Source organism: Myotis nattereri (assembly GCF_964212035.1).
Source record: "Myotis nattereri genome assembly, chromosome: 4".
In the NCBI taxonomy this organism is placed as follows: domain Eukaryota; kingdom Metazoa; phylum Chordata; class Mammalia; order Chiroptera; family Vespertilionidae; genus Myotis; species Myotis nattereri.
Window position 1 is genome coordinate 16,888,381 of NC_138079.1, and position 27,541 is coordinate 16,915,921.

The 27,541-nt window shown below is 42.8% G+C and overlaps 1 protein-coding gene across 1 annotated transcript in view; it reads right to left on the reverse strand.

Moving 5' to 3' along the window:
* MYO10 (myosin X) overlaps nt 1-27,541 on the reverse strand; it is a gene marked incomplete at its 5' end in the record, with an annotated part of 202,547 nt that overhangs the window by 54,587 nt on the left and 120,419 nt on the right. Inside the window, 10 exons of the mRNA XM_081089677.1 lie at nt 14,973-15,053; nt 17,583-17,691; nt 19,812-19,894; nt 20,092-20,160; nt 20,684-20,776; nt 21,538-21,604; nt 21,704-21,804; nt 21,972-22,118; nt 23,032-23,150; nt 24,494-24,623. Coding sequence (XP_080945803.1) covers nt 14,973-15,053; nt 17,583-17,691; nt 19,812-19,894; nt 20,092-20,160; nt 20,684-20,776; nt 21,538-21,604; nt 21,704-21,804; nt 21,972-22,118; nt 23,032-23,150; nt 24,494-24,623 — 999 coding nt within the window. The remainder of the gene's footprint in view (nt 1-14,972; nt 15,054-17,582; nt 17,692-19,811; nt 19,895-20,091; nt 20,161-20,683; nt 20,777-21,537; nt 21,605-21,703; nt 21,805-21,971; nt 22,119-23,031; nt 23,151-24,493; nt 24,624-27,541) is intronic.

Here is a 27,541-nt window from a genome sequence, read left to right on the forward strand (position 1 = left end):
TCTCTTCGCTCCCTTGTCCATTTTTGCACCTACCCCTCAATACAGTTAATATTCCACATCAGAGGGTCTAGAGCAGCGGTTCTCAACCTGTGGGTCGCAACCCCTTTGGGGGTTGAACGACCCTTTCACAGGGGTCACCTAAGAAACATACATAATTACATATTGTTTTTGTGATTAATCACTATGCTTTAATTATGTTCAATTTGTAACAATGAAAATACATCCTGCATATCAGATATTTGCATTACGATTTATAACAGTAGCAAAATTACAGTTATGAAGTAGCAACGAAAATAATTGTATGGTTGGGGGTCACCACAACATGAGGAACTGTATTAAAGGGTCACGGCATTAGGAAGGTTGAGAACCACCGGTCTAGAGGGTTTATTCATTTACACCCCCCACACATCCGTGCCCCCTCTAGGCTGCACCCTGAAGCCTGTGCTTTAGGCATGCTTACAACACAACCAGAACCAAGAACAAAAAAGCCTGGGTACCCGGGCCGGTTGCTCAAAGCCCTGCCACTATTCCCAAGCTGCCTTCTCAGCGATTTAAAACCTTTAGATCAACATGTTGTAACAAGGAGAGTGCATGAGCTGCGGGCAGGCCAGGTGAGTAATGGGGAACAAGCGGCAATTGTCCTGCAGTCAATCTGTTAAAAGAGCATGAGAAGGGAAAGGCCTGAACTGTGGACACTGGCAGGGCCCCAAGTCTGTGTAAACCAGGGCCTGCCTCGGCACAGCCCCACACAGAGGGGCCCCTGAGCAGAAGTGCCTGTTCTCGGGTGCAAGGGGGCTGGTCCGAGAGAGGGTCAGTCACGTCAAGCTTTGCAGTTTTTTAAACTTCCTGCCGCTGGAGTTTTTTAAACCTTTCACGCCGCTGGCCCTGAGGACTCACAGGCTGTGTCCAGAATCCAGGAACTCCAAATCAAGTGACATCGCGGACCTGGTCCAACCTGCCCTCCCACCTCTGCGTAGACCGCACTCCCCTCATTTGCAAGGTACCTCTGATTAAGCGGCTCCAAGAGCTCCAGCTGTGAGGTCCAACATAAATGGAATAGTTGAAGCCCTGGCATTGATGTAATAAAGTCAGTGAGTCAGACATATAGAGGCCAGTGCTTCAGAGTTAATACCAACACAAGCACACAAAGGAGAGGATGAGAGGGGCCGGGCGAATTTTCCTTCTGCCATTTATTTCTCAAGCCACAAGGAACATATTAAACAAGTTTTACCTTTAGCTCTAATTATCTTGTGGGATTTATTTATTAATTGGCTCAGCAAAATTGGTCTTGGTTTTCTACTTATGTAATTGTAATAACCCTAAATGGTCTCACCGAAAACAAGATCGAGGTATGCCTATGAAGATTTCACATGCAAACCCGTGTCCTTTCCCTAGCCCAAAGCTTACAAACCAGTTATCCGAATGTATTAAAGAGACTTTGAAAAGCTTCACTAAAAAGTATTTAAAACATTTGCTGCTAGTGAAGTTTTCATCATTATAAACACACAGAATTGCGAGTGTGTGGGGGTGGAGAGATGCAACAATATTTTTAACTGGGATACCTTTCTTTCATTTCATGAAGGCAAATTTGGAGTCTATCACACGATAATTCCAAAGGCAAACAGTATTCCCTTTTAAGTCAAATCCTGACAATGAAGCATGTGGCACCCCCCTTTAATGAGCTGTTCTGTCCTTTCAGAGTGGCTGAAACTAGGACAGCACAGCCATTCATTTGAGAAAGCGGCTAGCACTGAGCAATTACGTAATCCTGCAGGGCATGCTGATGCTAAGGGCGCCCAGCCCCCAGCCCCCAATTAAACATTTCTACCACCACTTACTAGGAAAGGAAATAATAATAATATATGTTTAACTTAATGACTCAGTACATCTGGAAAAGGTTAAATGCTACTCAATTTTCTATTTTCACCATATATTCAATAGTAAGACACAGGGTCCAAAAGCCCTAACAAGAACTGTAATAAAAATTGAGTTGCATATAGATGCCACTATTACTGAGCAAAGAAAGGGGGGGGGGGATAATAAACACTGACACCTTGATTTAACCCAGTGAGTTTTAATCAGGGGGCAATTGTGACCCCTGGGGCATGGAGACACCAGGGGAAGGGGCTGTTACCGGGGCTTGGGCTGCTGCTACACATCCTGGGATGCACAGGAGGTGCCCCCAGCACAGAACTGTCCCGTCCAAAATGCCAAGGCTGAGACACTCTACTGTGACCCAATAAATAAGAAAATGGTTAAATGAGGCAAATCGGAAAGAAAGTGAAATAGAATTTTGAACACATTTCAATATGAATTGCTGGCCAGGTGACATAGACCAGCACAGAACTAGAAACTTTAGAGAACTAGAAAAAAAAAGTAGGTTACCAAACTAGACTATGAGGCCACAGCGTGGAAGAGGGCTTTGGGCTGGAAAAAACACAGTGGAATAGTACTCACATTGGTTGAGGGTGGAAGGAGAGAAGTGAGCATTCCTTTAGAAACCGGACAGGTGCGGGCAGAAGCTGAGGCCAGGCCTCCATCCCGGGAGCCAAGCAAGAGTGAGGGGGGAGGGGGAGGCGCTCCGGCAGGCAGAGAGGTGCCAGGAAGGAGGCGGTGACTGCGAGAGTCACAGGCCTGGGGGCGGGGGTGGGGATTAGGAGGGCCTGGCGGAGAACAGGCACCTGGGAGCTTTCAGCAGAGGCCAGGGAAGATTTGATGGCACAGCATTAGCAATAAGAGAGTGGGCAGGGACACTTTGTAGAAATGTTTGGTTGTGAAAAATGACTGTTCAAAGGAAAACCCTATTCACGCTCACCTCCCTTTATTCTATAGATATGTAATTTCTATATTAAATATTATATTAGGATATTTAGATGTACTTAGTACAAAGAGAGTGTGAGCAAGGAGAAGGAACCTGTGGCAGCACAAGAGAGAAAAATCTGATAGAATACGGTCCCAGGGAGGCAAGAAAAAGTTAAATCAAGAAGACAGAGACTGCCCATCAGAAAGGCTGCCACAATTTAAACCCCCAGCTCCAGAGTGCAATAATCGTAGTTTCTTAACTATTTACAGACCCCGGGAAGTGTTGTTAAAAAGCAACACAAACCAACAGCTCATTCAACCTTCCCACTGGCAAAGGTATCTCACTCTTTTAAGTTTCATTTCTTTGATTATACATTGACATTGTCCAGCTATTTTCCATTTGTATTTCACCGTTTGGAAACTTCTCATTTATGTGCTTTACTCGTTTTCCTACTAAAATCTGTATCATTTCCTTATTGATTTGTAAGGGCTCTTTACTTATCAAGGTTATAAATCCACTGTTATGAATGTTTCAAAAATTGTTTTCCTGTGTATTGTTGCCTTAATGAAGGGCGGTTTGGCCATGTGTGCATGTATACATCAAAGCCATCATGTGCATGCTGATTTAGCAAATCGACTTCCGAGACTTTACCTGAAGGAAACAGTCTTGAATGTGCACAGATACTTCTACACATTTATAATATAGCGACACTGCTTAAAACAAATAATGGAAATAATCCAACAATAGAAATCTGACTGAAAGTATAGCCACTAGCAGAATTCTAAAGTCATGAAAAAAAGCACGGGAATATTTTAAGACAGTAATATTTTTTAAAGTAAGTTATAAAATTAAGGTAGACTATGACCCAAGTATAAAGGAAAACAAAAAGCATATATACAACATAATGTAAATAGGATTGTCTCTGGGTGGTGGAATTATGGGATATTTTGCCTGTTTTCCTAATTTATATAGTCAATAAGTATTGCCTTTTTATTGGGAAGGGGTGACCACAAAACCCAGTAAGTCTTGTGGTGGTTCTTATTCTTGTTACTACCTTTTCAGCAGCATATCTGAGTATCAGAAAGAGCCCACCTGAGGCAGGAGCACGGCCCTCCCCAGGGTCAAAGGCCAGCGCAGGGAGAAGCAGAGGAGAGCGCAGAGCCCAGCACTCTCAAACCCGGCCCTTTGTTCCAGAGTCACGAGGGGAACCCCAGCTTTCAAACTGGACCTTCACAAACCTCCTGGGGGAGCAGTGGTGGGTTTTAGCCTGAGGTCACTAACAGAAATCACCCACTAAGGAGGCCTGGGGGCTGCCGTGAAAATGCTAACACAGGGCCACTTATGCTGGAGATCAATAACAACCACGAGACAGACAGACGAGCTTGGGCTGGGATTCTATTTGGGTGCTACCCAGAGTTCACCAAGTAAAATGCACAGCCACAGGGATGCAGTGAGGAGCCGTGGCTATGGACAGTGGGCGCAGAAGAAAATGTTTACCCCGTTTTACCAGCTAGCACCCTGGGAGGGAAGCGAGCAAGGCAGACTGGGTGGTGTCCTCCTGAATATACCCTTTAACACGTCCTGACACTCATTGGAGAGAGTGAAATATTACTCACCAGAGATTGAGTATATCCACAGATCAAACCCTCTTGCAAATAACAATGGGATTATGGAACCAGGGACCCAATATTTAAACACAGAAATGAGGGTGAGAAAATGCTATAGGAGAGGCAAAAATCTTCCCCAGGACCTACTCTCAGCCTTTCTCTTCCTCTGTAATTCATTTTATGTCAGATTAGTTAGTATTAACTTTTAAAAAACTGATGGTAAAAGTAAAACCATCTAACATTTGGTTTTCACTTAGCACTACAAATTATCTCTGTAAAAGCAGATGGAGCTAAGTAGCCGTCAGACACATTATTATTCGTTTCTTTTAAATGTAACTCAACTTAATCTGAAAGACCACCTTCTTCACATTTAAAACTGTGACTCTCTTAAAAGGCACTTTTAGCAACTGAATAGAAATCAACTGAACACATTCATGTGTCCCCTAGAGGAAGAGATTAGCATTTCAGTCTCTCTTTATTATGTTCTTTTCTTTGGAGACATTTACTTTGGGGAATCAGGGAATCTCTACAAAACCTGCCTTATCAGGTTTCTCCAGGCAGATTGCAAAATGCCGGCATGTGTGAACTCGTGAAACAAGCACAGAATATTCACCAGATGACCATTCAGCTCCGGTAACTCCCCCCCATTCCCGTACTTGTGCAGAAACCAGTTTATAAGACAATTTACAGAGAGATGGTTATCCGTGTGCAGATTTCTTAGCCATATAAAGCACAAAGCAAGGAGAAGCTGCATGACTGTAGTGCATAAACTTCTGAAGAGAAATATTTTGAAATAAAAAAAACCACCACTCACAACACCCCCCCCCCCCCCGCCCGCAAAAACATACCATCTACATTTTATCGGGTGCAATACAACTTCACTCTCAATGCTTCACCTCTGGCCGACTGCCATTCAAAAATAATATGAGAAATTATTTTTCCTTCTAAGAGATGAATTCCTTCTCCAAAAGCAAGTTGCATGGTCAGCGCCTTATCTGGTAAGTCTGTCATGTCCTTAATTTTTACAAAGCACCCGTATTAGTACACGTGATCAAAATCAGCACTTACCCGTACGTTTAGAAACTAAACAGTGCTCACAGAGACGGTAAAACCTGTTCCCCTGAGGTTTTTAAAAAAAGGCGTCTGCAAAATTTTACACCATCGCATTCATGGCGAAGGTACACACACCTTTTAAGCAGTGCAAATAAGAGGAAAACCCCTACCTTGGGTTTCTGGTCCCCCCTTCAGTGTCTGTCCCCAGTAAATGGCCGCATCGTTAGCAGTCCGGACCAGCAGCCTGTGAGCCGACAGACACAAAAACGGGCTTTCTGCAGCTGGCCGGTGTTCCCGGTCTTTTATGTGGTGTCTTGGGCTCTGCTTGCTTAATTCATTCCTCACTCCCCTACTGAAAGGAAGTCCAGCCTGGCGAGGCTGGCGGGGTAGTTGACTGGGGGAGGAAAGCAACCACCTTCTATGCACTGCAAATGCGCAAAGAACCTTGGTTTTAAAAGATATTAATTATTATTATTATTATTTATTTCTTTTTTTTTTGAAAAAATGCTCCAGGACCAAATCAAGTAGATTGTGACCTCAGAAAGTCGACCCTGAGAACAACACTCTTCCCCTTCTCGGAGCTTCATTGACCGCTATTTATCCTGGTCTTTACATAGAGCTACTGAATAGTTGCTATGGCAACTCGGTAAACAGGATTCGAGTGACCACCGAGGGGTTTAGTGGCATTGTTTTCTGGAGGGAGAAGAATGGTAGCCTTAATGCTTCCTTTACTGAAATTTCCTGAAAAAGCAAAGCTCCCTTTTCACAGGTCCTCTCCTCGGTACATGATGTTCTCAAAAGTCGAAGATGCTCCAGTTACAGGAGGACAGGCAGCATGAGCCGCCGTCAGAAAGACAGGAGGAATTGTGGAGGCTACTGAATGCCAAGGGGGCATATTTCAGCAAGGAGGCAGTGGAAATGGAACCATCTCGAATGGCTGTCAGGCTAACCGAATGTAGGGAGGAGGCGCAGGGGCTGATAATCTATTCAATTCGAAGACAATTCCAGCTCCCTGTCTTTTGCACTCCCCATTTTTTCATTTAGTCTCTGCTAAGTACATAAAACATACCATTCCCATTTTATCAGGTGCGATAAAACTTCATTCTCAATGCTTCACCTCTGGCCAATCACAAACTATCCTACTCTCCTAAAAATATTACTTTAAAAGAGTTCATCTTATTGTGAATAGGGTATGAAACACTGGGCATTTGGACATGTCGTGATGGTATGCATTTGTCAAAGATCAAAGACCCATTCGACACAGAGAATCTTACTGTGAACTCTGTGATTCAGTCTGGTCCACTAATGATAACAAATGCGCCACCCTCATTTGAGATGTTAATCACAGGAGAAACTGTGTGTGTGTGTGTGCGTACGTGTGTGTATATGTGTGTGTGTGTGTTGGAGGGGAGAGTGATTGATATAAGAATGCAACTATAGTCTCAAATTTTCTGTCCATTTAAAAATTTCTAAAAATAAAGCCTGTTACTTTAAAAAACTTGAAATAAAAATGTTTATCCCATAACAGTGTCAAGGATTAAAGGAATCTGTTTCTTTTAAAGATAATTACAACAATCTACCAAAGATACGTGAGTTAAAACCAAACCCGAAAAGGAAAAGGTCTTAGAAAGATTTTCCATGATTTGGCTAGAATTGAGAGGTTAACCGGGTATGATGCAGTGAGGGGTAAAACCATTGAGCATATAGTCCACATTCAAACACATAACTCAAGTGTGAAGTATTTCACACAGTCAAATGCAGTTGGTTGCATGTCTACATTTCATCGTTTAACACCTCCACCTGCTCCTCTAGGCAGGCACTGCCCTTACACACTCTGGAGAGACGCGGAAACAATACCCAGGGCCCCCAGCTGCTTAGTGACAAGAGGCTGGACAGAAACCCAGGCGCACACCTTTGATCCATTTCTAGTTCATCCCACTGCTCCGTAGGCTCTGCACCTGTGCTTCTGCAGTGCCCTCCCACACTCACAGGACTGTGGTGCACCCTAGCCCACGACCAGGACACCTCATGCCCTTGTCTCACTGGCAACTGAGCAGAGCCACCTATGTCCTCGGCAGGGAGCACGAATAACCTAGTTACCAAGGCTCTGCAGGTAACCCTGCAAGTTCATGAAGGGAGAGGGCTGGGGGGCGGTGGGAAAAGTCACAGAGGAAGGAACAGACTTAATAAACACGAATGAGACGCATAAAGTCAGCAATAAGACAAGCAAAGCCCTACAAACCTAGGTGCCCCAGGAGCCTTGAGGTGTTGGACCATCATGTGCTGATGTCTGGACAAAAATTCTGAGATAACGTTTTGCCTAGGAGGGTGCTTAGTAGAGCAGGGAAATGTATATTTATTAAGGGTTTAAAAATATTTTGACACATTATTTGTGGAATCTAATGAACAAAATGAATTGATCAACAAAATAAGACCAGAAGCAGGGAAGGCATGGAACAGACTGACATACTTCAATGGGGGGTTGGGGGACACGAAGAGATAAACCGAAGAACTTATATACTAATATGCAGAGCCCATGGACATGGGCAATAGGGTAGGGAAGACCTGAGAAGCAGGGGAGGGGATAGACAGAGGGGGGAAGGGAGGGAAAATGGGAGATATCTGTAATACTATCAACAATAAAAAAGATATTAAAAAATGAAAAAAATATGACACACTCTTAGGAATGAATATGTATCTGACATTTCACTTTGATCTTCAATGACCAGATGAAAACCAGTGAATAGAAGATCCAGGAGTACAGATTTCTCTTTCAGTACCAGTAAGACCTTTCCCATAAACAGTAGGTGTGAGGAGAGAGTAAATCCTCCATCCCCAAAGGTTATTTAGAAAGATGATCCTTCTCTGTCATATATAAAGGGGATAAATAGACCATGTTTCATTCATCCTTTTAAAAATATCTATATTTTATTAACTTTTACAGAAAGGAAGGGAGAGGGATAGAGAGATAGAAACATCAGTTGGCCGCCTCCTACATGCCCTCCTCTGGGGGCGGAGACTGAAACCCAGTCATGTGACCAGGAATCGGACAGGCAACCTTTCGGTGCACAGGACAACGCCCAACCAACTGAGCCACATCGGCCAGGACCTGTCAATTCTTAATGCAAATTTATGTTGCCATCATGACTGCTTGAAACTGGGATATGTCTATGACTCGCTGACATCCCAACAGCCATCCTGATGTAATTCAATGCATGGCTGCGTGTGAATCTCATCACAGTTTTTCATTCTACCTTGGCAAATTCGGGGTACACTCCTCCAACTGAATCCAGCTGTCCTTTAAATGTCATTACACTACAGTTTCATTCGTGAAACCGGATAGTTTTGTTCATTTGCAGAAAGGCCTGGAAACAGAGTGGCAAGGTGTAACTGCGATATCAGAGAAGCAAATATTTGTGGAGGAGCAGTGACCTAGGAGGTGGGGAGTGTTCCAGAAGCAGCCCCCCTGCCCCCCCATGTGCCTCAATGGTATGCAGGTTACTTTGAGCTAAAGGCAAATATAGCTTTAGGCTCAAGAGAAACTTCTCCTCACCCCCTTAAGTACCTAGAAGAACTTGAATTAGAGGATCTGCCCTTAAGAGATTATAAGAGATAACTTTGGACCTATCTACAGGGCACTGGCAAACTTCTGTTTACAAAAGGCCTGCCTGAAATGACCTTTGAGGTCCCCAAGGCATCTTACTGCATCCCTAGTTCGGGATGTTTATCTCATGTGGGGTCTCTGATTTCCTCATGTATAGGGGGTTCCTGTGCGGACAAGATTAAATTTGATTTTCTCTTATCCATCTGTCTCCTCTTCATTTAGTTATTCAGACCAAAAGAGCCACCCCACCCCATACCCACTTCTATATTTTCTGCAGCACAACAGCCAAGAGCTGAGTGCAGCCTCCCGCCCGGGTTTTGTAGGCAGAACTCCTGCTTCCACAGTGGCTTATAGATAACGGTGCATTTTACCATCATGGGAGTCATATTCAACAAAATATGGTTACAGCTCACACTTGAACTGACTGATTACAACCCCAGAAAGTTCCATCAAAAGGCAAAAATCCAATGCTTAATCTTTCAGTTTAAACCCTTGTTATCTGATAGAGTCACACTCCAGACCTTCTTGCCCAATTGGCAGGTAACAAAGGCCCTGGGCGACCCCAGTTGGATATCTGAGTATCTGACTTTGAAGCACCAGCCCCAGCTTGAAGAAGTGTTTGTGCGTGAGCCTCCCTGCTGTGCGTGGTTGTTAAAAAAGGGCTTTGAACCCTAGTGGGACCCCTGAGGAGGGGTCAACCACCCCATGAGAGGTAGACAGAGAGAGAAGGAACGCATTAAAATAGAAAGATAATGACCTATCGAAATGCCCTATAGGCATGTCCCCAGAGTAACTTCCAAATACACAAATCAAAGATAACCCAGAAGTGAAAAACGTGCCAAAAATAAATAACTGGAATGGAACCTGTGGCAATAAGGATTAAAGATAGCACCTAAGAGTTTACCTCTGGCAACGTTAAGCACTCACATACCATGAGCATCTCTCCAGGGCCCTTTTATGAGCAATTGGATCCAACATATACTGAGCACACAGGACATCCTGGACACGGAGCCAGGCGGCAGGGAGCAAATATGCACAAGGCAGGCTCTGCAAAGCTGTGCTGGTCACTGTCTTCTCTATCTATGGAATACTGTCCTCAGGAAACAAGATTAGGGTAGAGCGCCCAAAGCCTAAAATGAAATGTTAAGGGCTGCTGGAATGAAGTTCAGTAAGGTTCATGAAAGATAAAATGAGAAAAAAAATGACAGAGGAAGAATAAAAATCAGACAAAAGTTCAAGGTAGCCTGGCCGGCATGGCTCAGTGGTTGAGCATCAACCTTAATCAGGGCATATGCCAGGTTCGATTCTTAATCAGGGCATATGCCAGGGTTGTGGACTCGATCCCCAGTGTGGGGCATGCAGGATTCTCTCTCATCATTGATGTTTTCTCTTCTCTCTCTCTTTCTCTCTCTCTCTCTCTCTCTCTCCCTCCCCCTCCCTGCCTCTCTGAAATCAATAAAAAAGATATGTAGAAAATTCAAGGTAGTTCATACACCACATTATCATCAGAACTTTTCACAGGAATGTTTGGTCTTTGTTCAAGGCAAAAAAGAAAAAGAAGGGCTAGGCAAACATGGCAGGCAGCACCTGAACCACACAAATATGACTCCTGAGGATTAAGTGTAATCGAGTCATTGATTCGGTCTTCAAATCTTTATGTCTCTGGAAGCAAAAGGCTCATGTTTCCACAATGCATGCTCATCGTTGTCACTTGGTGTGTGGCCGCGGGCTGTCTAGGGTGCTGCCCAAACGAGGGACCTCGTCTGAGGTCAACAGTGGTAATGTAAGGATGCAGGCCATCAGGGTTCATTACAGTGCAGGACACCAGCATGCTCTGACTTTCCTCAAAGACTGTGTGAGACCCTTGGCAGCCGCATGTCTCAGAGAGACAGCTTTCACAAGGGCCAGCCTTGGCTGGGTGGCCCATTGGTTGGAGCATCGGCCCGTACACCAAAGGGTTGCGGGTTCGATTCCTAGACAGGGAACATACCTAGGTTGCGAGTTTGATCCCTGGTCTGGGTGCTTATGATCGATGTTTCCCTCCCTCCCTTCTTCCTTTCCTCTCTCTCTAAAAAAACAAACAAAGAATAAATATAGCCTCGTGTGAGGATTAAAAAAAATGGCAAGAGCCATTATGTCTCCAGCTTCACTCTCTTCTCTGCTGGACATCCCTTTTTCCAGCAATATGACTGCAGTCTACCTCACAGACCCCACAGGTTCCCTCCTCTGGGGCCTGGTCTCCAGCCTCCCTCAGGGTGGCCAGCCCTCTGCTCTCCCTTCCCCTCCACTTTTAAGTAAACTGCTCCACGGTGGCCTGTCTCCAGCCCAGAGCTCCCCCGGTGACCACAGGCCTGCCTTTGGGAAGAAGACCTGACAGGATGGTTCAGGATATTGTCATGTGGGGCTAAAAAAGTAGAGATAATGCTGCTGAAATCAAGCACCGTCCCCCTCTAGCACCTGCTTGCTCCCCACAGCACTGGGAGGTGAGGCTGCCAGTCCAGCAGTCCAGCTCCAGGTGACAGCTGCCCAGCTGGGTGCACTGCGGGAGGGGGGGGGGGCTGTAACTGCAGACAGCCAGTTCTCACACCTGGGAAGGTTTCCTGATGTGTATCGGTCTGTTCCCTTCTTTAATTCTGTCCTGCACCTCCTCAGGGTTTTTCTGAGGAATGTTAATGACAGACTTTTCTTACTGGAACTCATTTGCTAAAATACCAGGCATGGGGGAGGGGGGGGGCGGCGGCGGGAAGTAGATCACAGGCCCTGGGTTACCCCTGGGGGGAAATTCTGAGGAGGCAAAGCAGGTTTCCTTGCATACAGGCATCTCCTGGGCTTGGTTTGGGCACTTCCGGCCAGAAACTACTACTGCCTAAGCAAATACAAGAGAAAAGTGCTAACTGGCCACACCACCATCTAAAAGTCGTTCAATAGGGAAGTCTGCTCTTTGCAACCTGAAAATTCCGAGTCGCGTGGAGGAGAATATCCTTCAGGGCTGCTGAGGACAGAGCACTGGATCAAGAGCTGTGCTTCTTAAAATTCACTTTATAAAGCAGCACCAGGAGGACTTTCCAAGGACGCCAGACAAGAGCTTGTTCTACCACACCCGGTATTAGCTACCAGTTGTTTGCAAAAAGAAAAAGTCCACCTGTGACTATAACTGAACTGACATAATTGTTCCACTCTCCTTGCATGCACCTGCTTTTCACAGCAAAATACAAAACCCGCCATACTCCCACAAAGGAGTTCCCGATGCTGGAGGCCCCAGCGCCCGCTCTGAGCCGCTGCCTGGAGGGGAGGCAGCCAGTGCTGGCAGCCCGGGCCCAGGGCTGTGTGTGCTCATACTGGCCAGGCCTCCAGGGAGTCTTGGATATGCCGGACGTGCTCCTGAGAGCACAAAGCAACTATTTCGCTTTTTCTAAGGCCACAGACTTTAGAGCCGCTGTTCTTATCTGTTTCTGATCACAGAACTGAAACACACACACACACACACACACACACACACACACACACAGTAGGATCTGCCAAAACCCATGATCCATATTCCAGAATGATACACAAAGTACCTTCATGCACATGTATTTGAATAAATGCTCTCAAGCCAGTGATGAACAACTCACCTGAGAAGGGGGGGAGGGGAGGGGAGGGGAGGGGAGATGGCCGCACCCCTCCATGCTGGAAATACACATGCCTCATCTTGGAGCAAAGGAAGGCAAAGTTTTCCCTGTGAAATTTCTAGAAGCTTCTATCTTTGGACAAAAGAGTATTCATAAAAAACTCCAAATGAGGGCTGTTTACATACATGTCATGTAACAATCACCAGTAACACTCCCAAATTTTCAGTGGAACTAAATGAAGGTTGAGCGAGTCCTAATTTAACATCTCCATATTCTAATTACCATCTTTACACTTAAAAATCACACCTTCATGTCAGGCCTCAGACTAGTCGGTTCTTGTGTCTATGCCTTTACTGCCGGGGTGTCTTTAAACTGTTACCAAGACATTTTTTTCAAAGTCTTTACAGCCCATCTCTTGGTGTGTTGGGAACCTGTGTCTGCCCTGGGTCAGGAGAAGAAAGAGGGTGTGAGTGCACACAAATGGAAATGTGAGTTTGAGCTGGATCTTTTTTCCTTAAATGCAAAAACCAAAGCAACTAGGCACAATCAAATCCCAACAAGGAAAAATAAACATCAAAAAGAGAGTAAATTTTTTTTTTTTTTTTACTGTTCTGGCTGTGGAACAATTTTCAATTCAAGAGGGCCTAATTTCAAAAGCTATCACAAAAATATACATTTTTAAAATCAAAACCTATTACAATTTAAAGGAATGTCTATCCTTATAACAATGCAGAGATAGTAGGTCCCCCGTTTCTTTGAATCTGAGATGCCACCACATCTGAGAAAGATGCCATCTGAGAAAGAGTGTGCAGTAAACTATGGCTTGCCAAAAGCTGTAAATCCATCCCAAGCTCCAAGACCTTACGTTGGAAAAAAACCATGCATACTTAAGGATGAAATACAGGATTATCATCTCTGTTATAAAATCAGAAAAGAAATGCTGACAGGTGTTAAACAGCTCCCCTCCCAAATGACAAACCCATTTATACTGTCTTGTAAGTACTGCCCATTGGGGTTATAAAGTGAAGAATAAACCAGCGGGAATGATATATGGTTATGTCTTAACTGTTCATTTCCTACATAATGTGAAAAGCTATGTATTGCTTATGTGTCATTTTTTGTGGTCACCTAAAACACTTTAATGTAAATGTGAAAATGGGGAAGATGAGTTACTATTTATTTAGACTGCCAGAATAGATGCATATTAAATTAAGTCATCACAGATCTTCTATGTAAAACCAGTCTTGACCACCTTAATGCCTTATACATGCCGATTCTCACCACTGTACTACCCAGTAAGGTAACAAACTGACAGGTTATTCCTCAAAAAAGAGAACATATACTCCCGCCTTCCGAGAAGACAGAGAATTCAACTGTAATTCTTATAAATAAACATCCTGAAACCATAAATCAGGAATCACTGTAATACTAAGTCAAAGGCAACTGGTAACCACCATATAAAGATCTAGCCTCAGCCCCATTATCAGAATCTAACACAAGTCTCATAGGACACAGTTCAGGTCAGGTTCCTTACCTTAATCCTTCTGAGGACGACACCTGTTTTTCAACATGAGGGGCCCTTGACGTTACTACCTTTGGGGGTTTACCTCTCTTCAGTGGGGGCTACTAAGAGCTAATATTCGCCAAATGAAGATAATTTCAAATTTTCAACAACACTCTAAGGCAAGTTGCCCAGTTTAGTCTTGGACCGAGCAACTTCATCCATACCTAATGCTAAATTTAAATTTTGTTAAAATAGCTTTCCCTTTTAAAATTCACATTATTTCTGAGCAGGATATGGCATTCAAAGTAAAATCTCAGAACCTAGATAAGAAAACTCAGAATGGCAACCTTTCAGGAATTTTCAAATTAGTTCTGACCACCTAACGTCCTTAAAACACAGAATACAGAGTTTAACAACAAAGCAAAAGAAAATCTAACAGAAAAATCAACCACCAAAAATACACCAATGATTTCTTCTAAAATAGAAGCTTTCCCAAGAATTTCACATCGAGTGCTTAAAAAAAAAAACCCCACAAAAAAGTCAAGGCTTTACAGTGCTTCCTTTTCAACTAGACTTCTTTAAAGCTTACTGGCATCATTCAAAAGCAGATGAATGGACCCAGGAGACAAAGGGAATCTTTCCATTCAGCCACGTTCGGTTATAATAATGCCACATCCATCTCCAACCATCTATAATGAAAGGACTTCGGAGAAACCCAATCTGTGAGTAACCACCCTAGGAGGCAGTGTCCTCAAAGACAGGGTCTCAATCTAGAACTGGCCCCTCTTACCTTCTGCATGTTTGGCTTGACACAGCGAACAAAGAAAGGATTAGAGGCGCTTAGGGTTGCCATCAAGGAATGCAGTGAGTCCTAATAGAAAGAAAAAAGTACACGTAGATTTAGTCTCTTAGTATCTCGTTCTTTAAATTTCTCAGCACCTTAGACACTTATCAGAAACAAATTAAAAAAAACAATTTAATCATAGGAATAATAATGGTCTTTATTTTTAATTATGTCATTTAAGATAAAGTAAAGCAAAGATATTATAATTCATTTTCACTGAAATTATTTCACAATACAGTATACAAATTTCATTTGTCACTTCCTTGAAATAGTACCATTTAAAAAAATAACATTATTCTGTTAACCAGCAAAAAAATCATAGGCTACTTCAATGGCTAGCATAGGAAACCTGAGAAATATGAGCTCTCCCACTGTAGTTATTTATCCAAACTCATTATTTCCATCCAAATGACCCACAATCCTCTACCAGCACCTCGCTGGTCTTTGACCTACAATCTCCACTCTTACCTTCAATTTCTGTAATACTGCTTTATTTTCTTCTTCTTAAGATTTTTTATTGTGAATTTTTAACATTTACCAAAGCAGACAGCATGCAATGAATACTCATCATCAGCTTCAGCTAATCCCATTTCCTCTGATCCCTGTCTCCATCCGTACTATGCCCACCCCTTGCAGAAAAGCAAATCCGAGACATTGCTTATTTCATCCCTCAAAATTTCAATATGTTCTATTAAAGGATAATCACTTTAAAAAATATATAGGTAGATAACCATATCCATGTAATCCTAAAAAGATTTACCATGAATTCCTTAATGTTAACATTAAAAAGTGCAATTGTCTCATTTCATGTTAAAATAGTCAACTGTCGCAAATTTCATTTTTAAATGCTTTGTTCTTTGAATTCATGTATTGTAGTCGGTTGATATATCTCTTAAGTCTCTTTTAAGCCATTGATTGCCCCTCCCCCCCTTCTCTCCTTTTTCTTCTTACAGTCTTGCCGAGGAAACTGGGCTGTCTGTAACACTATATTGATTAGTTACTTCTCTACTTAAAAGCTTTAAGTTTTTCACAGATGACAGAATGTCCTGGCATCCATGGCCCTTCATATCCTGGTACCAACGTAAGTTTGTACAAGGTGTCTGGCCAGCTGGCCTGTACCTATTCACAATCCTCCGGGACAGGACTCATCGCATTCCTGTCTCAGGAGTCCTTCTCCTGCCCTTGTCTCTACCTGGTAGGTCCACCCACTCTTTTCCAATTCCATGATTCCTAGTCCAGTTTAATCCCCAAAGAGCCACAAAGCCTTGCAAGACCACACCGACCTAGAAAAAGAAAGCCGCACCGGGAGGCTGAAAGCTAGGCTTTAGAGTCAGACAGACTTCCGCTTAATTCAAATCCTGCTCTGTCCTCAGAGGGACTGAATGGGTCTCCATTTCCCTAAACCTGAGTTTTCTCATCTATAAAATGGGCACAATTATGTATATTTATACAATTATGGGAGAAGAGACCAAGATAATGTTCATAAAGTGATTAGCCCAATGCCTTGCACATGAGTGTATATAATAAATGGCAGCTATTATGATTACACCCTATCTGCCCCTCATGTGATCACATTACCCAGCACTGCCAGCCATGTTGGGTGTATCTGGCCTATCGCCAACCACATTGCACAACAGACCACACACAGACTCCCACTGATGCATCCAACTGTGAGTAAATAAAAGCCCCATAGAGGGCAGAGTTCTAAATGTCTGTGGACTGCCCAGCTGGTGTGGCTCAGTGGTTGCATGTTGACCTATGAACCAGGAGGTCACAGTTCTGTTCCTGGCCAGGGTACATGCCCAGGTTTTGGCTTGATCCCCAGTAGGGGGCATGCAGGAAGCAGCCAATCAATGATAATCTCTCATCATTTGCATCTCTCTCTCCTCTCTCTCTCTCTCTCTCTCTCTCTCTCTCTCTCTCTCTCTCTCTCTCTCCACCTCCCTCCCTCCCTCCCTCCCTCCCTCCCTCCCTCCCTCTGAAATCAATAAAAAATATATTTTAAATGTCTGTTGACTGATGTGTTTCCGTATCTCTTCATATTAGGATTAAGTTACCAAAATGGTCATCATATGGTCTAAACTAAATAAAATGCTTAAAATGAAAATAAAATGCTTAAAATGAACATAAAAATGTTCCTTGTTTTCCTGCATTCTGAACTATCTGACAAGGTAACTGACATTGATCTTATTTAAATATGCACTTGGTTATTATTCCTAGTTATGACATTATAAATAGACCTGAGAAAAATACAAATATTCAGACATGGGAAGAAACAGACACAATTTTCACATCATCTTCTGGATACAAATCAGAGTGATCCCATGTGGCCAAACACAATCCCACATGGCAATTCTTAAGAATTGCTATTTCACAGTCTAAGATTAAACAGCTACTTATTTTTTAACAACAACGAAAAAACTATATACTATTTCTGGTTTAAAGGATGATATAAAAGAAAAACACTGGCTCATGGAGCTCTTGTTCCTAATTCCTACTTTCAATTCTTAGATCACAATAACAACGAACTCATCAAAGCCAGCGGAGGAGACTAACCTTGAACTGCGAGCTGACTGTGGGCCGCCGGTGCTTGCTTCCACATTTCAAGGTATCCTGGCTATTGCGGCTTGAAACGTGTTCAAATAGGTCATAGATGAAGTCGAATCTGTGAGAGCAAAGAGCAGGGACCATGAGGGGCACACACCCAATTATTAGGTGCTAGATTACTGTAATTACAATGCATTTTCCCACTGACAGTAACACACCGAGGCCTGGAAGAGCTAAGACAGCTCCAAAGATTTCAAACCAACCACTGCGTCAGGCATTGAAAAAAAATTTGGTCGCCTCCAGAGCTCTAGAGTCTGGCAGAACAGTGGATTGTGATGAAAGTGATGTGCAGCCCAGGGTCCAGTTAGGAGAGAACCACCTCAGCTTCTGCCACCTTGACTTCCTCCAGTTGGAGGGACATAACGTTTTGCTCATGTCACAGTGTTGCAACATCCATTCATTTAACAGGTGGAAATGTGCTCACTCTAGAGTGAGGCAGACTGGGGTTCAAATCCTGCCTCCGCTATTTCCAGGCCAGGTGACTTGGGCAGGATGGTTGTCTCTCTCCAGGCCTCAGTATTTCCATCTGGAAAATGGGGGTAATTTTAAAATTTATCCCATCACTCTGGGGTGAGAATGAAATGAGAAAATGTACAAAAGGCTGAGCAGGGTGCCTGGCACATGGTAAGTGCTAAAGTTGGTAGCTGGTACTACTATTAAAAAGTTGTGTAGAATTCCATTGCCCCTACTAATAAAGTAGAAGGCTTTTCAGTAACTTCTTTTTATCTTCCTTGCATGGAAGACATTTTGGCCTGTAAAGTGGGGGGCGTGGGGGGGAGAATATGTGGTTTGGTGGCTTCCTGGAGACCAGGAAAGGTGGGACAACGTCTGGGCATCCACAACTCCCAAGGTGGCAACGCCAGCGCTTCCTCCGTCACTTCTCCCTTTGCCCCAACCCTTCCTCACTTTTGTCCCCGGGGGCTACTCCATGCTCGCTCCAACAATGCTTTGCGCGCTCTGAAGAAAAGCTCTGGTCCCATGACCCGGTCACAGATGTCAGGGGTGAAAGAGCAGAGTGAGCAAACAGCCCCCGCCTCTCAGTTTGCAGAGAGAAACCTGGGGCTGAAACAGAGTTCTTCAGTCCCATCACAAAACCACTTTACGGGTGAGAGTGAAATGCCAGCTTGCTGATCTCCACGCCTGGAAGCTTCTCATGACATCGGAATGCTTCTGTTTAACACCAAGACGCTGCTTTTATTTAAATGCATCACAGTAACTCAGAAACTTCTCTGGTACATAACATGCCATGGTATTTTTCAAACATCGGCATTTTTACAGATCTAAAAACTCATCTAAGAGTAAAAAAGGTGACAATTTGTAAATAGGGGAAGAGAGTTAAAACACATCTGAAGACGGAATACTTCCAATTCTGAGCTTCTGAGCTGACACTTGAGATGGCTCCCTTGCCCTCAGCACACAGCTATTTAAGTGACAGGGAGGTCACCTGGCCTTGGCATTCCTAAAGTATTATACCTTTAAAATAACGGGGCTGCTTTCCTTCCTTAGGTATTAAAATGTTATTTCTGTTACATTCACTCGGGCTCTGACACAGGTATTGAAAGCTTTAACGCAGGCTTACTTTCCTCCCTTTCTCTCTCACATAGCCCCCTAGGTTAATACATACATAGCTACGCTAATCAACTATCGATTAATGGCGTAGATTTACAATCCATGAATGAAGAACTGGATGTGTAATAAACTTATCATTTTAGCTGAACTGATACCGGTTTATTTTTCCTGACAGACTTTGTACTAAATACAGACATAAGGGTCCTACAAACCCAAGGCTGAAATCGATTTAACCGCAGCTCTAAGCTGGTCATGAAGAAGGCCGGTCATACTGGTTATGGTTTGGGTTCTTAAACCAAGCAGACCAATCAAAACCAGAGGGATGTTGGGCGAGTCACCTAACTGCTCCAAGTCTGTTTCCTCATCTGCACAACAGGAGTCAAAACCGTATCTAACTCATGGGTCTGCTGTGCTTACAGCCCCTGATCAAACGGCAGTCACTGCTATTCGTATATCTGTTGGTCATTTTATTGGTGAACTATTGCCCAGGGAAGAAGAGAACAGATTAAGTCGCTTCCATATTCATTGTTTTGATATTTGTGAATTAAAAGCATTTGCATAAATATTACTTTGCTCGCTAATGATGTCTTAGGGAAGAGACTGACATACCGGCTTTCCCTTAGCAAGTTGAGAAGATCATCTCTAAAGGTATCTCTGTTCTTCTCCAAGATGCCCCGGACATCATACTGCACCTGGTTTAAAAAAAATAAATGCAAGAAGGTAGAATTGATCAAAAGAGTAATCTCAGGTGATAAGCATGAGACTCCCTTTAAAGATAGATCCATGGAAAAAAGTCATATGAATATATTTATGATTGGCTTCTGAAAGAATTATTTCTCTAAAATACCAACTGGGCAAATGTCAATAAGGATCTTAATTAAGAAGTTACCTCTCCAGCATAGTGCTTCACTCCAAAATTGTTGACTGCGACTCTGGGCTTCACGTAAAAGTGGTTATTCTAATTTAAAAAAACAAACAAACAAATGCCTACTTTTACTTACTGGTTTCCACTGAGTTCCAGAGGAAACTAACTACCACAGTAAAACCAATTTCAAAACCAGTCATATAGCCACACAGCCGGTGATACACTTAATGAAAACCATGTCCCTCTTGTCTGTGTCATTACAACAGGTTGAAAATACAAAATTCTATACTCATATACATGGGCATAATCTGACAAACAGCCCCAAATCTACCCCCTTGGCTGATTTTGATTTAGTTCTAACAATCGAAGAGGACCACCATTGGTTTAAGAGGCAAAAACAAATTAAATGTGGAGGCAGAGGGGGGGCCAAATCTACCCCTTTGGCTTATTTTAACTTAGTTCTAGAAATCGAAGAAGCACTCCATTGGTTATGTGAAAAAACAAAATTAAATGTGGAGGCCCAGGGGGGCCAACAGCACTGAAATATCTCGAATGTCATTTTAATCCACAGATCTGCTACCCAGACATAACTAAGAATTGGCAGGTCTTGGCATACCGCATGTTGATTGTGTAATTTCTCCAATAAGGTGCTGTCCGTGGCTTGAGGAAAATGGCTTTCTTCATTGATAAGGGCCAGGAGACCAAGTTTCTAGAAGAGGGAAAGAAGGTTAAATGAATTAAAAGTGAACATAACATGCTTCAAAGTATTTTAGAGCTCCTTTCCTCTCTACTCTCTATCAAATAAGTGGTTAAAAGAAAAGGCACAGCCTGGAGGTGTGGCTCAGTGGATGAATGCTGACCTATGAACCAGGAGGTCACAGTTCCATTCCTGGTCAGGGCGCATGCCTGGGTAGTGGGCTTGATTACTCACGGGGGCATGCTGGAGACAGCTGACCAGTGATTCTCACTCATCATTGATGTTTCTAACGCTCCCTTCCTCTTTGCAATCAATAAAAATATATTTTAAAAAAGAAAGTAAAAGGCACAGTAACTCTTTAATCGAAAAAATTCATAATGGTACTTTAAAGAAATCCAATAAATTTAAATTCCACATAAACATTAAAAAAAAAAATTGAACCCACCACCATTTTGTGGACAAAACTTTTACAACTGGCTGGTGTCTTACTGGTACCGGCAAGGCCTTGATGCTGACTTAAAACCTACGTGAGTGAAGCGGTTCTGCCCGCTGCTGATCCTAAAAATGCTGAGTCAAGGAGACAATAGCCTTGAAGCAGCCAAGTGTTTAAATTCAACCCTGCACATTTACATTTACATTTCCAAATGGCCCATTGTGTTCTAAACATTCACATCTTTGATGTGCGTGTTCACACAAGCCATTTCGTTCCCATAAAGATGAATCAGCCAGCTGGACACCCTTGGGACTGAAACGTCTCTTCAACAATACATTACCTTCTCGATCAAGTCCAGGCATTCGCCATTGTCTATCCAGTCAATATCTTCCCACACTAATCCTTCTCTGTAGAAAGATTAAAAAAAGCTGAGTTATAGCAACCTGTACCTTTCTAATTTAGTGGCTAATAAAAAAAAAATGAAATAGGATTCCATGAGTGCTTACCTGCTATATTCTAGTTGTTCTAAAGAAAAAATGTGCTTGTTGAAATATTCCTGAAGTTTCTCATTTGCATAGTTTATATTGAACTGTTCGAAGTGATTAACCTAAGGGGAGAAACCATTCAAAAAGTATCTTTAATGCTCTCACTATTATATATAAAGATGAAAAAAAAATCTCCAGAAAAAAAAATCCGTGTTTGTTATGAAAGTTTTGAAGATCAGCCAATAAGTGGATAGAAAAGAATGCATGTGTCCCACCGGTGGAAGCATACCTCGAAGTTTTCAAATCCGAAGATGTCAAGAATGCCAATAGATTTAAAGTCGTCTTTGCCTTTGATCCTGCTGTTGATCTTCTTGATCACCCACTCGAAGCAGCGTGCATAAAGTGCCATGGCCAGGGAGTCTCTGCTGTCCACTGCCTGGGGGAAGGAGACGTGGTCACCCTGTCCCCGACCAGGGACAGCCCAGCAGGCAGGTCCGCCCCACCCACGCGGGAGCTCTTGGGAGACACATGTGGCAGGGGTGGCACCGGGGACTCAATGGCAAGGAAATCAATGCCACCTCGGAAAACACAGACTTGAAAGAAAGGATAAACTGGAACTGCTTGTCACTTTACAATAGGACTCACCAAGGATGCCTTTAAATACCAGGCTCCAGCGACAACTCTGTGTGCTGAGTTTAGGTAAGAATCTGAGCTGATATATACAGTTACACATTTTATCGGGTTGAAAACAATAATGAAGACAGTGTTTTCATTTTTATCTTCTTCTCCTATTGCACTTTGTACACATAAAAGTTTCCTTTATGGGATATGGTTAGTATTTTTGACTTATCTAATCAAGACACAGGTATTACACAGAGTAGAGCATATAACTGGCTCCAGGCTGTTACAGAGGCAAAAATAAGTAACACAACATACTACTGCACTGTTTTCATGTATAATAATGTATTATAGTTCACGTTTATTTAGTTCTTATTCTGTGCCAATCAATAAGTACTTAGAATATATATATTTTCTTATTACCCTTACAAGAATCCTCTGAACTAGGTCTTATAGAGGAAGCTGAGGCACAGTGAACAAATTTCCTAGGAGCAGACAGTAAAAGGTGGGAGAGTCAGGACTCATACGGAGGCCATCTGCACCAGACCCAACTCTCTTAAAGAGGCAGCTACACTGTCTCTTAGAAACAATTCAATAACGTTATCTACTCCCCTCCGGGTGGATATCTTTATTTTGACTGTGAACCACAGTTACTTATTTGAATCCAAGCCATGGCTCTGAAACCCCAGGAGCGTCCTTCAAATCCAGCCTGGGTAGCAAAGGGCATGTACCTGCTGAACGCTGAGCGGCGTGAGGATCTCCTCCCCCCTGAGGAACATCGATCTCTGGGTCAGAGCGTCCGTGAGCTGCGTTGGGTCCAGCCCAAGTAACTCTGCAGACCTGCCCAAGGCTGGGAATGAAGAACAAAGTGAACGCGGGCTCCCAGCCCCCAAGAGGACCAGGCCGAAGGGACCCCCAGGGGGCACAGAGCTAACCACTCACAGCAAAACAGGAAAGCAGAAAGCATCCCTGAAACCCTCAGGCAGAAGTGATGGGACACACATTCTAATGTAAGTTTGTCGCTCCTTTATCGAGTCCTAGGTTATTAGCAAAGAACCTGGAGCTTGGACCAAGTGCAGTCCAGAGACCCCAAGATTAGGGGGTTCCAAGACACTGTGAGAGGTTTATGAAGTCCTAACTATTGTCAATGATGATACTAAGATGTTATTTGCTTTTTTATTCTCATTCCCTCACCAGTATACCCATGATTTTTCCAGGGATTACATGACCTGAGGTATCTCGAACAAAATAAATGCAACAGCAGATATGAGAACCCAACTGGCCTCTATACATTAGATATTAAAGAAACTTGCAAAAATATAAGACAATGTGACTCTTCTTACTGATTTGTTTTTCTTGGAAAATAGTCTTACATATAAATATTGTATTTTAATATGCAAAGGGTTTATTATGGTCATTTTGCAATGCCTGTTTTAATTCCTAATATTGTAAACACCAATAGATAAGACTCACATTTGTAAAAGAAGCTCTTTGGGGTTCTCCATCATGTTAAGATGATTACGAGATGCTGGGACCAACGTTTGAGAACTACTGGCCTGCAACACTGGGCTCCTCACAGCCATTGGTACTTGACCTCATCAAGTTCCCAGCCTCATGCCCTCATATAGTGCTTCCATCACAACAGCTTAAAAATAAATACACAAACCGCTCCAGGAAGAGGGCCACTGACACAGCTATGTGCGCATGAACTCACTCCATCTCGACAGCACATCTCCGAGGCACTTCGCCAACAAGAAGCTGCTGGCGTTGAGGGGATAAATAACCCAGGAAGTAGGCCGAGGCCGTGCCAGGCTGCGGACCCAGCCTCTGCCTTACCATTACACCGGGCCACCACTGGACAACTGGAGAACTACGTCCACACTGCGCCCGACTCAGGACCTTTTCCCCACAGCTCGCCCTCCTTACGCGCGCTTCCTCTGATCTGGCCCACGTGCCTTCCTTCTTAGGAGGAACAAGAACACAACCACCCTCCCATTCTGGAACCGAGTCTCAGGGGTTTTGACCCTGTATCTGCTGACAGTTCACATGAGGAACGGAGTTCTGTAGCTCTTTATTTCAGGGTCAGCAAGCTCTTTCTGTAAAAGGCCAGACAGTAACTATTTCAGGTCTAAGGTCCCTACTAGGAAAAAGCCAAGGCAGGAAAGAGGGGCGGGGCGGGAGGGGCGGCCTTACCCGTTTTGAAGGAAACCTGCGCCCCACCAGCAGTGATAAATTCTATGTTCCCAAGGTGCAGTATGCCAGCAAGCAGCCTCAAAACCTCCCGGACCTCCTCCTTGCTAAACTGCATTACGTCCATCGCCGTCTGGAAGAAAAGGGACGTGTTTCATGGTTTATGTTGTGGTTGTTATTTTTCATACTAAAGAGAAATTTTTTTTAAATGCTCATTGCTCAACAGAATTATCAGGTATTGTTCTAAAAGGCAAGAAAATAGGAAATAGATGCATGACCAGTTTTAAAGATAAAGACCTTACACAGATACACATGAAAGAACACGAGGTTAAGAACTGTAGAATGTTGAGGAAGAACCCAATCGATGACATAAAAATAAGTATCCGCCTAATGTACAAGCCTCCTAATTATGCCACAAAAAATTACATTTTTTCCTACAGCTATCAAAGCATAATGGAACATTTATTTTCTTATACATGAAAGTAGGGGGGCAATTTGGGGGAGCTAAGCCTTCCTTAGAGTTCTGCAGGGTCAACTCTGGGGCTTGTCCTCATGGTTACTCACAGCAGGAGCCCAGGGAGGTGGAATAAAGCCGGGCAGGGACTCTACAATGGGAGAGTCCTTGTACCCTTTTACAACAGGTACTGGAGGACCTAGGAATGGATCTGGATCTATCTGCCCTAGACATTCTCTGACGTCTCCACTTCTCATTTCTCCAAAGGGTTCTTAAGGTCTTATCTTGGCCTCTGCGTAGTAAATGGAAGCTAACAAAATGCTGTTTGGGGAAAAAATAACAATAAACAGGCATCCACCTACACGTCCGCATCTGTATTTTAAATATGCAAAGGGTTTGAAACCAGCAAGTATCCAAACGACTTTAGCCAGGAGTCTTCTCGATCACATCCAAGATCTGCTCATTTTCTATTGGGATTTAGGAGCCATATTCATGTCAGGAATACTGCACTCACACCCACATCCTCAACCGAGGACAGAATTGGCGACAAGACTCCTGAAATGACCTACAAAGAGGACGTGGGCCCAGCCGGTGTGGCTCAGTGGTTGAGTGCCGACCCACGAACCAGGAGGTCATGGTTCGATTCCCAGTCAGGGCACATGCCTGGGTTTCAGACTCAATCCCCAGTGGGGATGCGGACGTGCAGGAGGCAGCCAATCAATGATTCGCTCTCATCATTGATGTTTCTATCCCTCTCTTCCTCTCTCTGAAATCAATAAAAACATATTTAAAAAAAAAATCACTGCACTGACCACAGGAGACGTGGGAGAAGGAAACCATGCACCACTTTGAAGCAATAGAAATTGCAAAAGGAAACAACTGGAGATTTTAAAAAATGAGACACAGGATTTCTTTACAAGGAAAAAACAATGAAGTTGAAACAAATGGCAAAAACAATAGACAGGGAAACAAAATTAAAAGAAAAAAATGCAAGGGAAGGAGCAAGAGCTATATTGGGAGATACACAACAAAAATAAAATAGGCCCTTCTTACACAGGAAGTGCAAATCCACAGAGAAATTATTCTCTGTCATAGAAACGAAGCACGCACAAATTAAAGAAAATCGGGGATCACGTCTATTAAATTAGCAAAACATTTCTGAAGAATTGACCTAAAAGTGGTGAAACTGGGATGTTTAGGCACTGGCCACTGGTACTATAAGTGAGTATAACTTTTTGGAACACAAGATTGTGGCAGGACTGTGTTGGGCCACATGTGTATACACTCTTACAATGTTTAGAGAGGTTAAGGAGTTTTCTCAGGGTTGCATAAACAAGATTCAAAGTCCAGGAATTTGTTATCGATCCAACTTTATTACTTTCCAAGAACATTAAAAAAAAAAGAAAGAAATCTCCTGTGTAATCTCCCATAACTTCAATGATGAAAATTTGTTCCAAGGAAAATGTTGACAATAATAAAGTTTTGCAAAATGTCACTACAGTGTTATCTTAACACTTCCAGAGAATTCTAACTAACCCATAATTAGGCAAAACAAATAGAGTAAATAACATTGTTAGAATAGTGTATCGTTTTAAAGGAAATTCTCAACCTCATATAGGAACATGATTATATTTTGCTTTATTCAAAGGGTAAAAACTACATTTTTTTAAAATCCATAACTAATAAAATCAGGGCGGGAAGAAAACTTACAAAAAATGAAAAATATGTTAGTGTTGGTAGGCTCATAAACACTGTGTTGTATCATGTCCTTTAATGTTGTTGACATCCTTCTGAACAAAAAATGAGACTATTATGCAAATCGCTCTCTACCCAATGGGATACTACTCACCATGCAGAGGAATGAATGGTGTTATGTGGGATGTGGATGAGCAAAAGAAGGTAGACACAGGAGAATACATTCTGTGTGATTTCATTTACACGAAACTCTAGAAAAGACAAATCTATGCCATGTATGGTGACCGAAAGATCAGTGCTTTCCCAGGCTGGGGTGGGGTAGCTGGGATTGTCTGGGTAGGGGAACAAAGAACTTCTGGGGTACAGAACTGTCCTTTCTGTTGATTGTGGTTGTAGGTACATGGGTGTATAAATTAAAAATTCATCAAAATGTGTACTTTACATGGGAGCGTTTTATTTTATGTACATTATAGCTCAGTAAAGTTTATTACAAAAAATGAAAAGACCATGAATTATTTAATCAAGGGCGAGAAGACTCATTTCAGGGTACAAAGAAAACTTAATGCAAAAACAACTATTAGTCAAGTGTTTATCAATAAAAAGGCCTGTGGAAAAATAATTATTCAAATTTACTTATTCTAAATGCAAAGAAATAGGGCTAAGAAATACAGAACAATTTATTATGTTCAGGACTTTAAAACAGTGGTCAGGATCAAATCAGACATCAGCAAAATTAAAAAAAAATCACCTATGCTGCGCAAAAGTTAATATTTTCCTTTTCTATGATGAAAGTTTTCCTTATATTACCAGACATAGTCAATACTCATTTATAAAAATGTTCTAACCTCATCTTAGAATGACCACAGAAATGAAAATATTCACTGCTTTAAGTCACCTGCCTG